The sequence below is a fragment of the Cucurbita maxima genome, unplaced genomic scaffold (genome assembly GCF_002738345.1).
Source record: "Cucurbita maxima cultivar Rimu unplaced genomic scaffold, Cmax_1.0 Cma_Scf00002, whole genome shotgun sequence".
In the NCBI taxonomy this organism is placed as follows: domain Eukaryota; kingdom Viridiplantae; phylum Streptophyta; class Magnoliopsida; order Cucurbitales; family Cucurbitaceae; genus Cucurbita; species Cucurbita maxima.
The window spans coordinates 3,196,967-3,212,877 of NW_019272018.1; the positions used below are offsets into that span (position 1 = coordinate 3,196,967).

The 15,911-nt window shown below is 34.7% G+C and overlaps 1 protein-coding gene across 1 annotated transcript in view; it reads left to right on the forward strand.

Annotated features, from left to right (window-relative positions):
- The window catches only part of LOC111466194 (callose synthase 9-like), a 43,855-nt gene that overhangs the window by 14,411 nt on the left and 13,533 nt on the right, over positions 1-15,911 (forward strand). Inside the window, 16 exon segments of the mRNA XM_023110779.1 lie at positions 2,613-2,710; positions 2,868-2,985; positions 3,885-4,010; positions 6,812-6,888; positions 6,974-7,052; positions 8,640-8,756; positions 10,272-10,374; positions 10,509-10,632; positions 10,717-10,906; positions 11,038-11,090; positions 11,272-11,332; positions 11,406-11,487; positions 13,323-13,372; positions 13,619-13,705; positions 15,121-15,206; positions 15,309-15,333. Coding sequence (XP_022966547.1) covers positions 2,613-2,710; positions 2,868-2,985; positions 3,885-4,010; positions 6,812-6,888; positions 6,974-7,052; positions 8,640-8,756; positions 10,272-10,374; positions 10,509-10,632; positions 10,717-10,906; positions 11,038-11,090; positions 11,272-11,332; positions 11,406-11,487; positions 13,323-13,372; positions 13,619-13,705; positions 15,121-15,206; positions 15,309-15,333 — 1,476 coding nt within the window.

Sequence of the window (15,911 nt, forward strand, 5' to 3'; positions counted from 1 at the left end):
CTCACAGAAGTTTGAATACTCATGAGAGACTTCAAAAGAGTCTAAATCTCTCCTTTTGCCCTTTTATTTGCCCACAATGTTTAAGTAGTGAGGAGTTTATGGATCACATTTTCCTGCAGGGTCCTTTTGCTGATTGTTGCTGGGAACTCGTGTGTATTTTTGAGTTGTGGATTTGTCTCCCGATAGGGTTGATGGCCAGTTGTAGGAGTTTTTGAGGGGCCACAAGTTGAAAAGTAAAGCCAGAATTTTGTGGAAGTTTGCCCCTAGAGCGGTGTTATGAAGTTTGCGGCTGGAATGAAACAGAAGAATTTGAGAAGATAAGTTTGTTTCCTTTTGGTTCCTTTTTGGATTTTGTACAACTCAATGCATCCGGGTGGTGCCATGGTTATAATCAATTCTTGGATAACTTCTCCACTTCCTTTGAGTCGTATCTATTGGAAAGCTATGTGTAAGTAGTTTAGTTGTGTGGGGGCTCTCTCATACCCCAGCCCTTACCCTGTGGCCCTTTTGCTTATTCTTATTGAGAAAGTTTCTTATAAAACGGGTATGTTAGTAATTGGCAGAGAAGTTGTTATGGTAGTTTGTTAAATAAAGGGAATGAGAAAGGAGAAGGGTAGGCAATTGTTTAGTTGGATTATGGCTTGAGTGATCTCAAGAGAGGAATGACCCAATACCTTGAATTAGTTGGTTTATCGTGTAGTTCTTTGTCTTTTTTATTTCTGTATCATTTTAGTTTTGTTTAGGTTGTTCTATCCTTTGTTTGGGATCTAGCAAAGGACTTTGTATGAGCTCGAATTTTAAGCTACATGAGGAAATGGTATACAATGGGTATGCGCTTATGTTTGAATCTGGGAGCTTATAGGCTTACTATTGTGATTCAGAAGTTCCTTTCCAAGGGGATGTATTAAGGTTTGTAATTTACGAATGAGTATAGGGACTTTTCAAAGGATTGGCAACCATTTGGAGGGTATTTAGAGATTGCTAATAAAATCCTCTCAAGGATTTATTTGATGGAGGTATGCATCAAATCAAAAAATGATATTGGGTTCATCTCACAAATATTCAACAAACAGTCAACTCTTGTTGCTGTTAGCTTCGCCAATAATGTGTATTTTAATTCCTGTGGAGGGTTTTATTTATTTGATATTTGGTTGGAATCCATGACCCCATTCTAGACAATCTATCAGCTTGGATCTGAGGTTGTTTACCATCCACATCATTACTAATGGAAAGGATAGGGAAAAAACCTCGGCATCGAGTAGTCTTCAACAAGGTGACTCATTGTCTGCCTTTGTTTTCAACCTAGTGGTTGATTGTAAAGGCCCAAATTCTCTGTCCATGAACTTCCTTCAACAAGGTGACACTTCGTCTCCCTTTGTTTTCATTCTGTTGGTTTATTCTCTAAGTAGACTGCTCGCTATCTCGGCATCAAGGTTTTTAAGAGTAGGAACATTTTACATTTTAACTCAACGAAACATTTCTTGGGGGAAAATGGATATCAGTTGATGCCATTTTGAGGAGTGGAGAAGATTCTGACACAAATTGGTGACCAGTTGTTTTATTTTCAAGTTGTAGCAAGAGAATGTTGGAGTTTATCAGCCAAAAAAGGGAGGAAGAAGAAATATCACGACCAAAGAGGCAAACATTAGATGAAGAGATCGTGATGCAAGTACGTTAATGGATTAGATAGAAATAAGGGAATGGGGCAAGTGATCGACGTAGATTGACTCACCACACCTCTCTATGAGTCTTTGACGATTGATGTGTTCCATCCACACTGGCTGTCACCTGTGTGCTTGCCATGCTGTTGCTGTCCTTCAAAATAAAAGGCTTCTTAACTCATTCTTATAGTACTGGCATGATGTGCAAATGCGACCAAGAGGATGCAATGTGGGCGCACTTGTACATGAGTTGGTGGCAAGTTGTACCACCTTGTGGTAGGGAATGGCTAAGTTTGACCATTGATTTACCACACTATAGTACAAGCCCGGTAGATCTTTACTGTTAAATGACAGTAGTTGATCAAGCCCAGTCAATATTAGACAAACAACCTTCACCTCCCTACATGTTTATCATCTTAAGCACTTTGAGTTTTATTCCAAACACACAAAACAATGATTTTAGTTGAGCGTTAAAACACTCTCATCAACCATATGTTAAGGATTAGATCTTAACTCATTAGTTACAATAGTGAGTGCTTGATTCACTAGATTGTATCCCATCGGATGTTCATCAAAATCATGTTGGATGTCAGTGTTAGAGGTTTGAGTAAGAAATATAAAAGATCTTTACTACAAAAAGTTCTTCCATTTGACATTGATAAGAAAAGAATTATAGCTATCGAAGATTTTATCAAAGATACAGGCTTTACACCAAGCAATCTTTCAAATCTTTCCCTTCTTTCTAACCCCCCCCCCCCCCCCCCCCCNCCCCAAAAAAAAAAAAAAAAAAAGTCTTTTCACTGCACAAATCAATAAGCACCCCAAGCTTTGTGCTCGAAGCCTTGGAGCTTGAACTATTAACCTCAACAATTAATTACTGTAGCATAAATATGAAATGTACTTGTATATGCTAGAGCTCTCATTTGAGGATGTTTTTCTGTGTTGCTATAGAAATTGGATGAAGCTGCTGTGGAGGGTGTATTTAAGAAGTCTCTGGAAAACTACGCTAAATGGTGTGAATATTTATGCATTCAACCTGTTTGGAGCAGGTTTGGTTTTTCCAACTTATTCCTTTTATTTTCTGTATGGAATTTAGTTTCACCGTATATTTTCATTTTTCAACATGGACTTATGAATTTGATATCTCATAGAAGAAAATTTTATTTGGAGGACTACAATTATTGAAAGTGTTCTATTGTTTTACAGCTTGTCTGATGTTAGCAAGGAAAAGAAGCTATTGTTTATTTCCTTATACTTTCTTATATGGGGCGAAGCAGCCAACGTCAGATTCCTTCCAGAATGCTTATGCTACATATTTCACCATGTACGTAACTCTGGACTTCATTTGTAATTATATTCGACTATGTCAACCTTTATTTTTTCTTTTTTTCATTTTTTTGGGATCTTTAAGTTGATCCAACATAAGGCTTGAAAGAAAATTATGTTCAGCATTTATTTTCTTGCAAGGGCTTCAATTACTAATTATGTTCATGGGGGGTTTGATTTGGATGTGATACTTTTTGAATCTAATCTAATTTTTTGGGATAAAAAATTCTCACCCATACAACCTTGTCCAAAGCCAATCAAACTGTAAAATATTTGGTTGGGTTGGTTTTGCTTATAGGTTACTCATCCAAAACTTTATGGAAAACATAGTGAAAATGTTAGTCCTTTGACATTCATTACTTATTGTACATTAATTAAGAACAATAACTCCCTCGTAGAGGTTTGTCTTTTAAGCATTAGTCTCTTTTCATTTTCTTAATTAGTTTCATCTATTGTAAAAAAAGGTAACCAATTATTATATATATTCTCTGCTTAAAAGTAATTAATATTGATGAAATTATTGAATAAATTTTGATATATTCATAGTAGTTCAATACCATCCAAACCTGTTTTTAGTCCATTGTGAAACCAACTTGACCCATAAATTTAATTTTGAACAAGAAACAAAACTTTTTATAGAAGCAATGAAAATAGACTATTACTTATAAGGTACAAACTTTACAAGGAAATATAAAATCATAAAAATTGATTTGGAAGAGAACGTCACATATAATCTTTTAAACTTGCTGCCAATTTTTTATTTAGAAGTGTAAGTAATCCAGTGAGGGAAAAAGTATGCTCTCTCCACTTTCTTCCTAATCGTGGTTTTGTAATTTTTTTTCAGTCTTTTCCCATGAGCTTCATAATTTTACCCTTAGACCCTTAATTTCTATGCAGATGGTCCGGGAAATGGATGAGATGTTGAGGCATGGGATTGCGCAGCCAGCCAAGAGTTGCGAGTCTAAAGATGGTGTTTCTTTCCTTGATCAAGTTATCTTTCCTCTTTATGAGGTCATGGCTGCGGTATGTTTCTTGTCTCACCTAAAGCTTTTAAAGAAAGAGTAGGATTTATTTTAACATTTACATTCTTGTCTCACCTAAAGCTTTTAAAGAAAGAGTAGGATTTATTTTTCCATTCTTGTTAAAGAGTACAAGTGAATGTGTCTCTATGGGTACAAGTGAATGTATCTCAAACCTCAACCCTAGCCTCCCACTTCCATGCCACACCACATACTGTGGGCTTTGCCGCACTCCTATGCTGCTCTCCGATAGTTTTGATCATTGCACCTACCACATCTGTTCTCACGCTGCCTCCTGTCCTTTTTCTAAACCCTATTTGCACCACCTCCATTTCATTTCCTAAACCTTAATCGCTCTCCCCCGCTCTAACCTCCAACCTCAGCCCCCTCTGCCCTGATTTATGCCCTTGGTGTCTTTTTCATCCATTGTTCCTTGCCCACTCCATGACTGTTCTGTCATCCTCTCTACGTTTGTTAGTGTACCCCTTTCTATTCTTTCTCTTTCTTCCACCACCTTGTCATCGACTAGAACCTTCGTACCCCTTGTCGTTGTCTACCTTCTCTTTTTAGCCTTCCACCCATTAGCTATCCTAGATTGTGATATTCTTGAAGGTTTTTCTTATCAAGATTTCATTATGGAAGTCAATTGGTTTGCATTTTTTTGGTTCAATGGTAGTGATGAGTTGAAAATGTAATATTGAATGACAAGGCTTGGATAAAGATTGATGATAGTTTTTTGGGAATATGTTTCATTTATGCACTATTTCCCAAAGAAAGAAATTCACCTTTTTAGCGTGATGTCCTTTCCATACTATCTTTGCTAGCGTGGGATCTATTGCTTCTACTTTTTACCCCACGTCCATTATCACAGATTTTGTAGAGAAGACTCCCTCAGTGCTGGGGAGCCAAGTCTAGTCTGTTTCGTTTGACCAATACGAGTTGTGCAAGGTCAAGGCTTAATTCATTATCCTTTAAATTCTTACCAAACTTCAAGTCCAAGAATTTGTTGATGACATTCCATGTTTGTTGGATCGTGTTTTTTTTTTTTTTTTGGTTATGAGAGAGCCTGTACAAAAGTGGATATCGCAGAGCTAGCGTGGTGTTTTCAATCCATGGATCTGTCCAAAATGATGTTCTTCCTCCCACTTTGAGTTTTTAAGAAGCTAAAGAGAATGAATCTCTTTAATGAATTTACCTTTGCCATATTGGGAATGGTCTTTCTTTGAAGTAATAGGGGGGTCGTCTGGTAAGCATTTCCTTTCAAATGATTAATCTCCTTGATTTTTCAGCCGTTGTTTAAACAGAGAGAAAAATACTTGTGAATCCATCCCAACAAAAATTGAATTCTAGGAAGGCTTACTTGAAAATTTGATCTCTGATTTGGTGATAATGTTGCATTAGACCATCCCAACACAAAGCATTACTAACTGCCATTTTCAAAAGGTGTTATTTCTTCGTGTTTTATTGGACCAAATTTTTTATGGAAGTTATTTGGATTTAAATAATTGATGTGAACACCCAACGATTAAGGTTATTAAAAGACCAAACTAGTCACATATTCAAAATTGTACACAAGAAAAAACTAGTCTGGCCATTTCCAAATTCATCAAATTCTATTGTCTCATTAAATGTAACAACTCGTTCTCTTTGGTAACTAAATATGTTTTTTAGGATCGGATAAGATTGGTCTTGAAAAAACAAGTTTAGAAATTATAGAGGCTAATCCAGATTTTATGGGAGATGCTTGCCTACACCTTTTGGTTTCTCTGATCCAGTCAGCCCTCTCATAATTTTGTTCATTCGTCATTCTCCATTCTAGATTCGAACTTAATTATGGAAAAAGATATGCAGCTTTCCTCCAGGTTCTCAGATGTTCCATCATCTTCTTCACCATTTATTGAATCTGAATCTGATGCTGAATCATCAATGAGTGTAGTGAGGAATTAAAAATGAATCACGAAATCCATTGTGAAAATGATGTTCTTACACAATTGTTGGCTCTCGTTGTTTCGGAAAAGATGTACCTTCTTCAAAGTTTATGGATGACCGGGTCGGCGAAGATTTTCCAATAGAGTACATCCTCTTGAATCCTAAAAAAGTTTCATCTCTTACAAAGATTTGCAGTCTTCAGATGTGTGAAATTTCATGTCATTCAGCTCATATAAAAGTTCAGTTCTTTCCGTTTAGTTCTCTGTGAATATGACTTTTTAGAGGTTATGGGAAGCTTCAAAGCATTGGTCTTTTAAGTTATTTTGGTCCAATTTTGTTTTCAGAATAAGTAGTTTTGCTTGACTAACAATTGATTATGGTTGAAATTGAATTGTGTCCTTGGTTTTCTTTTTAAAAATGATTCAGGGTGTACCGGAGAGTATTGCTGGAGATTTTATTTTCTTTTTGATGGTTTCTTAAGAGATTCTCATAGAGGATTCTTACTTGGCATTTCTAGAGGGTTTTGAAGGTTTCTAAGGGCTTGCATTAGTCTAATAATTCTATCAATGCAAGAGGTGTTCCTTGCGAAATATCTTTCCTTGGCTTCATTTTTTTGAATCTGCTTTCTCAGATTTTGTTGCGTCTTTTTTGTACTTTTCTTCAGAAGAAGTTTCTGCATTTTTTAGCCGGAGTAGGGGTTCTCTATTGCAGATTTGTTTTGCTGTGCTAGTTGTTTTTCCTTGTTTTATCCTCTTGTAGTTTTTTTCTTCTCGTCTTGTCCTCTTTCATTCCCGCTGTGAACTTATATCCTTAAAATTTTTCCTTCCTTCTCTCATGTCAATGAAATACTGTTTCTTGTTAAAAAAAAAAAATCAGGAAGCTGAAAACAATAACAATGGGCGTGCACCACATTCTTCATGGAGAAACTATGATGATTTTAACGAGTATTTCTGGTTAGTTGCAAAATTCTGTATGTTTGATTGTCATGAACAATTCTTACTGATGAAATTTCGGAATGCTTCTCATTTTTTTTATCAGGTCGCTTCGATGCTTTGAACTCAGTTGGCCATGGCATAAAGGCAGATCTTTTTTCCAAAGGCCAACACCAAAGTCAAAGGTTGTCTGTATGCTTTGTTTAATTTTGTCAAAAGATTATCTTTCTTTTTCTTTTCTAAAAAACTCATTTGTACTGAGTTATTTCTATACTATTTGTTGTACTGACTGGTTTGAGTGAAGACAATATTTTCTGTTCTGTAATCTTCCATACATTAAATTATTGATCTCTTAAACATTTGGTAGTGAGAAGTCTGCTTTAGCAGGTGGTTTTCCGGGTTTTGAATCTGTTACATGCTTGAACATGAAGAATCCGTGGATTACTATGTGCAATTTTTCCGGTGGTTTCTGTGGGCATGTACAGTTTAGTACTATAACAACCTTAGAAAAACATCAATACATTGGTGGCTCGTTTGAGTGGGCTACTTTGGGCTTGCTTACCCTCGCCCTTTGCCATAATTTGGATTTTTTGTGGCTTTTAGGCCTGGTCTTTAGAGATGAAACTGTAGAAGATTATGATTATTGGTATTGTTTGAAAGTACCGAACAGTTAGTTAAATTAAACTAAATTCACCTCCTATGTGCAGTAATAAAAATTTACATTTCCAAATTTGCTAAATTTTGGAGTTTAGTCCAGTCAATTTTCATGAGGGAAATTTTAGTATAAACTATTTCATAGGGAGATATTCCTTTCTCTGTGGAGGAATATTTCATTGGTTATTTGGCCAGAATGCATTCCTGTAAGCCTCAGATGACAATGGTGAGTGGAAAAATGCAGAGTGCACAGGCGTGTCTGCCTTCTTTCTGAGTGTTGACCCACACGCTTACCAAAAGCAGTAGTTATACCATCTAGCTGCTCAAGCATCGACCCATCAGAAGTCTTACTTCCCAAAGCATGTTTAACCTTTGCCTTTCCATTCCCTATCTAAACATGCAACCCCCTTCCTCTTGACGCCAACTTTTATGCAGCTTTTGTATGCACCTCCCAACATTGTACCTGAACCTGCCTTGTCTTTTAATAATCGTACTAATCCAATCCTACCCCTTTTGTGTTAGCCTTCCATCCCAGCCAAAGCCTCTCTTCCCCATCACTTACCCATTTGGGTTAACCCCTCCCCAACCGGAAGACCATTATCATCAATTATAATAAAACCCTTTTGATTACTCAGATTGAGCACTCCACTTCTCATAGTCCTATTTTATGCGACTATGAAGATTTCCTCTCTAGACCTTGCTTCCTCTCAATTGATACCTCAACCTGTATTTTTATGTCACAGACCTCCCTCTTTGGTTGTTCTCCCATTCACTTTTCACCCTACTCTTCCATAAGGTACTTGTTATTCTGATTAACAAATGGTACTTGTTAGGAAAAGAATACTTTCCCGTTCATGCTTTCACTTTTATTCTTCCATAATTGACAATTAGTTTCTTAATTTTTTGTTCTGTGTGGATATTTATCATTTACATGGATAATTTATTGTGTCCATAATGAATGTTTGGTTTCCTGATTGAATTATATATTGGGGAAAACCACATGGTATTGGGTATTATGGTTTCAGTATGGCACATTAGCAATGAAATATGAAGTACTTGAATATTTTTGTTGTAATGTGCTCATAATAAATTTTCATTTTCCTATTTTCATTTTTCAGAATATGCTTGGTAGAAGTCGTCATCAAGGGAAAACTTCATTTGTTGAGCACCGGACTTTTCTTCATCTTTATCATAGTTTCCATCGTTTATGGATATTTTTGGTTATGATGTTCCAGGTATATGGCGTTTTAAATTGCTCTCTTTTTTATCCGTAGTCCTGTAAACTTTTTTTTTGTTTTTGTTTGTGGTGTTAGCCTAAATGACATTCTCCTAGAAATTAAATTCAAAGGATTTTATTATGATTCAGAGTGATCCATAAAAGAGACTAACCCACTATTTTATAGAGGATTTAACATTAAAGTAGAAAAAGGAAGAATTAAACAATAAAAAATTAGACTAGCTTAGTACATTAATTTCCCTCCCTCTTTTAAAAAACTTTTTCTCCAGTTAAAAAAAACGAGGAAAATAAAAGGAAGAAAGCGGCTTGGCTTAAAAAAAATGAAGAATCTCCTGTTTTTGTTGAAACAATTCTTGGCTTAAATAGAACAGTAGTTTTGTTTCAAATGAAGAATTCTTGGCTTAAAAAAAATGAAGAATTGTTTCAAATGCCAAAAACAAGAAGAAAAAAATGTAGAACAGTAGTTTTGTAAAGTAGTTTAAGAGAAGGACGCCATATTGTTTTTTGCTCCACCATTAAAAAGGCAATGAGTGTTGTTTCGAAAATAGTTTCCAGTGGGACAAACCTCAGATATCCCTAAAGCCTGGTTGAAAGTGAATTTCCAGTTATAAAGAAATGAAAGTGGAGATGTCCTATGCTTGCCACTATATATTATAGTTATCTTCTTTTTGAATCCAAAGAGTGACTTAGAAGATGGATAGTGGAAGGTAGTCATCTAAATGACCAAAAGTCTGAATTCGGACCTTTCTTTTGGGTTGTCTTGGATTCTTCAGAGGGACTGAAGAGGCCATGATTAAAAAAAGGTCTCTCTTTATTTCCCCCTTTTTTGTGTTAAAGTGAAGCTCTTATGGAAGGTTGCTTTCTTTGGGATTCTTTTGGGTTGTGGCTTGAGGAGAACACGGGTGTGTTGAGGTTTTGTTGAAAGCAGCTCAAATCACCGTTAGCTTCACTACCTCCCATTTGGACTTTGTAATAGGGCTGTTTCTATTTTTCTTTATTTTTCATTGTGAATGATTAGACTCCGATTTTGTAAAATTGACTCCTTTTGGTGTTATGTGTCACTGTTCTTTTATTGCCCCACTGACTTTCATTCTTCTTAGTAAAAGTTGGTTTGATAAATTAAATAAAATTTAAAGACGTGTTAAAAGAAAATGGTGATTCCCATCATGAATGAACACAACTCAAAAAAAAAAAAAAAAAAAAAAAAAAAAAAAAAAAAAAAAAAAAAAAAAAAAAAAAAAAAAAAAAAAGAATCAGTGAAGAAATACACCAAACTGCTGGTTTAGAGCTCCTGCTTGAAACAAACCAATTGTTAGCGTTAAGAAAAAGTTATGAAGAAAAAAGGAAGAGCAACCAGATACCTCGTTAGGATGGTACCCTCGATACATATATTTTTCTTAATGCTGTTTCCTGTTGTGTATGCTAGTTGAGACCATGAGGTGTTACTGAGTTGGATTAGAATTTCTGCATTTTCATTTATTTAATTATCTTTATCACATTATTATGCTCACAGGCTTTGACCATAGTTGCATTTAACAATGGAAACTTTAATATGAAGACCCTGCTGGAAGTTCTGAGTCTTGGTCCCACGTTTGTCGTTATGAAGTTTATTGAGAGTATGTGCTATTCTAGTCATTTCTACTGAAAGTATTAGATGCTGATTTGTTTTCTTATCTTGTGTGCAGTAGCATGAAAGAATTATCTTTGTTCTTCTAAAAATTTCTATTGCTCTACATGGACTTCTATCCAGGTGTTCTAGACATCCTAATGATGTATGGGGCATACTCTACTTCAAGGCGCCTTGCTATTTCTCGAATTTTTCTTCGTTTCCTTTGGTTCAGTATTGCTTCTGCTTCGATAACGTTTCTTTATGTGTATGTATTTCTGGCTTTTTTGTCCCTGTTATCATTTTTATCTCCACAAGATGTTTAGTATTATTTTTATCTATTCTCTTACAGGAAAGCTCTTCAGGAGGGTAGTAACCCAAATGCAGAAAGGGTGATGTTTAGACTATATGTAATCGTGATTGGAATATACGGTGGTGTGCAGCTTTTCCTCAGTATTCTGATGCGTATACCTGCTTTCCATCTTCTAACAAATCAATGTGATCGGTGGCCTCTTGTTCGCTTTTTCAAGTGGATGCGACAGGTTTCACCTTCTAGTGCTTGCTTTTTTTTTGTTCTTTCCTGCTTGTGCAATGTGGCCTCCTCAATTTCAGTTGATGCACGTTATTTTGTTGAATCTGTACTGTCTTTTGCTTCTGAAATTTGATTTATTAGGAACGGTACTATGTTGGACGTGGGATGTATGAGAGGACCACTGATTTTATCAAGTAAGTTTCTGAAATTTTTTGATCTGATCCACTGGTGTTCCTTGTAAATTTTTCCATGTACCTCCCTCCTCTTCCCCCAGTTAATTTCTTGTTTAGGTTGTTGCCTTCTTAAGTGCTCAATAGTATGGAGTAACTAAGTTTTGTTTATGTGAATGTAGAAATTCTCAATCTCATTTTGCAGGTACATGCTCTTGTGGGTAATCATTCTGGGTGGAAAATTCGCATTTGCCTATTTTCTTCAGGTTAATTATGGTGTTTATGCAATGATATCTATCTCTAGGCATGGAAACTGAAGACTTAACTCGTCTCTTGCAGATCAAGCCTCTTGTTAAACCTACCAGGCTTATTGTGAACATGAAAGATCTAAGATATTCGTGGCATGACTTTGTGTCTAAGAGTACGTAAGAATATTTTCATTTCATTTTGTTTTGTAGGCCATGTCTGTTGATTTTCTATTAAATTCGTTTTTCTTTCTTTATTTGGTGGAAGTATCATGCCTACTATTGTTTGTATTATCTGCCTTTTGATCTTAAGTTTCTGTTTATGGATTTGATTATCAAGAATCCTTTGTCCTTGTCGCTAAAAGTAACTCCATTAAAGTTCTATTATCTATGGTTGTCAATGCATATTAACCTCTTTATCAACTTTTTCTGAATGGGAAACTTGAAGAATAGAGATTAACAAAATATTTAGGTTAAAGAAATCTTTATGCAACCTTAAACAGAAGATCATCAACAGATGATCTTCTAGATCCTTCGACTCCTCGATGGCGCACACGACATTCTCGAAATTCTTGGTTAGTGACCACAAAATTAGCTCCACAACCTACGGCTCCTTTAGGGGTTCACCCTTGCTCTTGAGTGGATTCACCACAGTTTGTACATGTGTGATGTAATCGGATATACCTTCCGACTCCACCTATAGTGTGGTTTGAACGTATTGGAAATGCAATCATGAGCTATGGATTGTACTTTTCTAGGGTTGAAAGATGGTATCGTTGTCCATCAAAGAAAGTATGCTATTGATTTTCTTGAAGTGATCATATTAATTGGTTGATGAACAGTAGACATCCCCATTGAGCCCAATTTAAAATTGCAAACTATAACACAAGAAGAGAAAGAAAAAAAAAAAAAAAAAAAAAATCAGACACTTGCAGGAAGATTCATTTACGTCTCACACACATTCTTACATTGCTATTGCAGTTAATGTGGTAAGTTGGTTATGCATACCCCAAAACTGACTCACTTTAAAGTCGATTTTAAGATACTTAAAAGGTACTACTGCAAAAGGTATATTGTTTAAGAAGCAAGATCATTTGCAGGTTAAAGTTATACTAATGATAATGCTGACTGGGCAGGCAAAAAAAAAAAAAGAAAAAGAAAGAACAAAGTTTAGTGGCTAGAAGTAGTGTTGAAGCTTATTTTAGGGCTTTACCCCATGGTTTTGTGAGGGTATATAGACAAAGAAACTATTGAAACAATCAAAGTTCTCTTAAACGATGCTAGTGCATATTTATTGTGGCAACAAGGCATGACAGGACAAAACATATCGAAGTTGATAAACATTTAATATTGATTTAGGAGTAATATGCATTCCCTACCTTCCTACAATAGAGCAATTAGTTGATGTGTTAAAGAAGGGGCTCCCAAAGTTACAAGTTTATATGATGATTAACAAGCTGGTAATGGAAGATATCTTCAAACTAGCTTGAGGGAGAGTCTTGGTTATTTCTGATTTTAGTGAATCAGATTTATTTGAAATTTATCTTCTTATTTGTACAAGGGTGTTTCTTCTATTTAAGAACTTCTTTCTTCCCATAATAAAAATATACAAATATTTTGCATATTATTCAATAGGTTTTATTCTTTTAGATTGTAGCCCTTTCTTAATTTAGTTGGACTCCTTTTTTGGCTGTCTTTTTGTATGCCTGATCTTGTACGGCTGGTTTTCCTGTCTCCTTTACATTCTTTCTTTTATCTCATCAATAAAATATCAACTAGAACCAAAATCTTTTCATCCTCTGCCATTTGTATATATGGAGAGATGTCCCTAACAGAAAGAAAAGTTACTTGATATATGATTTACGTCTTCAACCTTGCTATAGTTTTTCTCCTTATTTTGTCTTTTTAGCCTTTTGATGAAGAGAAACCTTTCAGAAATGAGAAAAAATATTATTTATGACAATTAGCTTTTAGGCTGTCTGACTTCTGAAATCCTGTGTCGTATTTGCAGATAATCATAATGCTTTGACGGTTCTTAGCTTATGGGCTCCAGTGTTTGCTGTAAGTTTAAATTTTGTAATCAACGAGGTGATACAAGTCACTTTGTTAGTTTGTTGTCAATGAGCTGATATAAATCAATTATGATAAACAGATACAAGTCACTTTGTTGTGATATTTTTCCTGAATGTCATGAAAACTAATAGCTATATATAGTTATCGTTGGATTAGGAGGATTCAAATTTATTTTTATTTCTTGTCTTTAATGGGCGTACCGTTTACTTTTCTCTATTTAATTTATGGTTGTAGATTTACATCTTGGACCTTCATGTGTTCTATACCGTTGTATCTGCTATTTGGAGTTTCTTAATTGGTGCAAGAGATCGTCTTGGAGAGGTACTAGTCGATTCTTATTGAGCTTATGCATTTCCCCATTCTTGATATGAAATAAATTAGGAAAAATATTTATTTTTTACCTTGTATTAAATCAGATGGGATCAATTTTAACCACTGAGTTTTTATTTTGTAAAAGTGAACCTGAAATTTGAATAAGCCGTTAAATGATACTCTTCTTCTAATCAAATTAGATAATATAAACAAAGACAACGAATAAATCACCTAAATGCTTACAGATAAAACATCTAAAATTCAGCTAGAAAAATGCCACGCTTAGCCATAAGAGAAAGCCAATCCCAATCATAATTGATCACAAATGATTGAACCATGGTTGAGCTGCATAAAAATGCTCAAACTTGGTACAAAAATGTGCAAGCCTAAAAAAAGTACAAACAAATCTACAAAATTAGTCTAAATCAATCACAAGAATGCACACATGTAGTTTCAAATTCAAAGACATGATTTAGCTACCTACAGCTATTAATTTCACCCTGTATTCAAGTTTAAGATTAAAATTCAATTGGATAAAATTAAAATTTAAGGTCATGTTTCTTATAGGTAAGAATGGGAATGAAGGGACGAGAAAGATAAAAAATTATTTTACAATTTTTACACTAATGGGAAAAATTATTTAATTTTATTCTATTATGAAATGAAATATTAAAATTTTATGTTTTGTTTTTTCAATTAGTTAGTTCTAAATAACAACTATTTTTAATCTTATTTATATTGTTCCAGTTTTATCAGACGTCACAAAAGGAACTAATTAATTATTATTGTTATTATTATTATTATATAAACAGTAAAGATAAAATTCATTGTAGTTAAGCCCCCACAAGGTGACCTCGTTGAATAAGGCCTATGGTCTCTAAGCAATGTCTACCAAGAGGTCACATGTTTGAATCTTCAGTTGAATTTGATTTGAAGATCTTTGAGATCTCCTAATTTTAGGCCTTTGGCCGTGCAGAGACTTTTTTTTTTAAAAAAAAAAATTCATCATCATTAAATAGTATAACAATATCACTGAGTAATATTCTTTATTAATAATTGTTATTAAGACAACGTTTATTACTGGTAAGGTACATTAATTAATATGCATCATCAATAAGATTATGGAAGGTGCTCTAGTAATTATAACGGGTCATTCCTTGTAAACTACATGAATAGGCTAATTTTAAAATTAGCTCACTCAGCCAAGTACAAAGGTTGTAAATCGAACTTTTTCTTATAAATTAATTTTGTTGATGTGATGAAGTTATGTAGAGGTTTGGTTTTAAATCTAATAAGTCAACGACTGCACATGCTTGAATGCATGAAAGCCTTGGTTTTAGTACAGTAGTTGAAGTCAAATTATCCCCTTCTCATTTTTTAAACTTTTAAAATTTGTTCTATTTTCTTTTTTTTATTACCTTCAGATTAGATCATTAGAATCGGTTCATAAGCTGTTTGAGCAGTTTCCTGGAGCCTTTATGAACACTTTACACGCTATGCCCCGGGACAGGTTTGAATATTTCTCATAAGATGCCAATTTAAACTACATTTTTTCTTTAAACAAAAGTTTCTCCGTTTATCTGGTCTCTAACTGTAAACGCATCTTTTGCAGGATTTCAAATCAGTCTTCAACTCCGGTGAGTTCCCTATTGCCTCCTTGCTTCAGAAATATGCTTGATTTACTGGTTTGACCCCCCCCCCCCAAATTAGAAATATTCTGACCTGTTCAAGCTCTGTAGAGTGATTAAATATTTTGAAGTATATGAATGTTATTATTAATCATCACCCCTGAATAAATTTTCTCAATCCTGCCTAAAGTGCCAACAAGGGGAAAACATAAATTTCTAAGATCTGACACTTCAATTAGATAGTCTGACTAGTGTCTGGACTGCCATATTTTCCTTGTGTCAGCCAAGGGCATGCTACCAGAAAATTATTGTATGAATGCGTTGTAGATTTTAAAATGCTATTGTAACTTAAAAGTATAGTTGCTGGTAGGTTTAGGGAGGATGGCTGAAGTGCTGCATTTGGAGATTAGGAGTTGAGTCTCAGAAACTGTAAAAGGAGGTTGTTAAGCATAAACTGGGTTGGATAGATGATAAGCTAAGAATCACGGATATACATACAGCACCACATAGACACTATACATGTCATTTTTCAAAAATCGAAGACATTGGCATGATAAGGATATATTTATTAATATATATTATTTTTA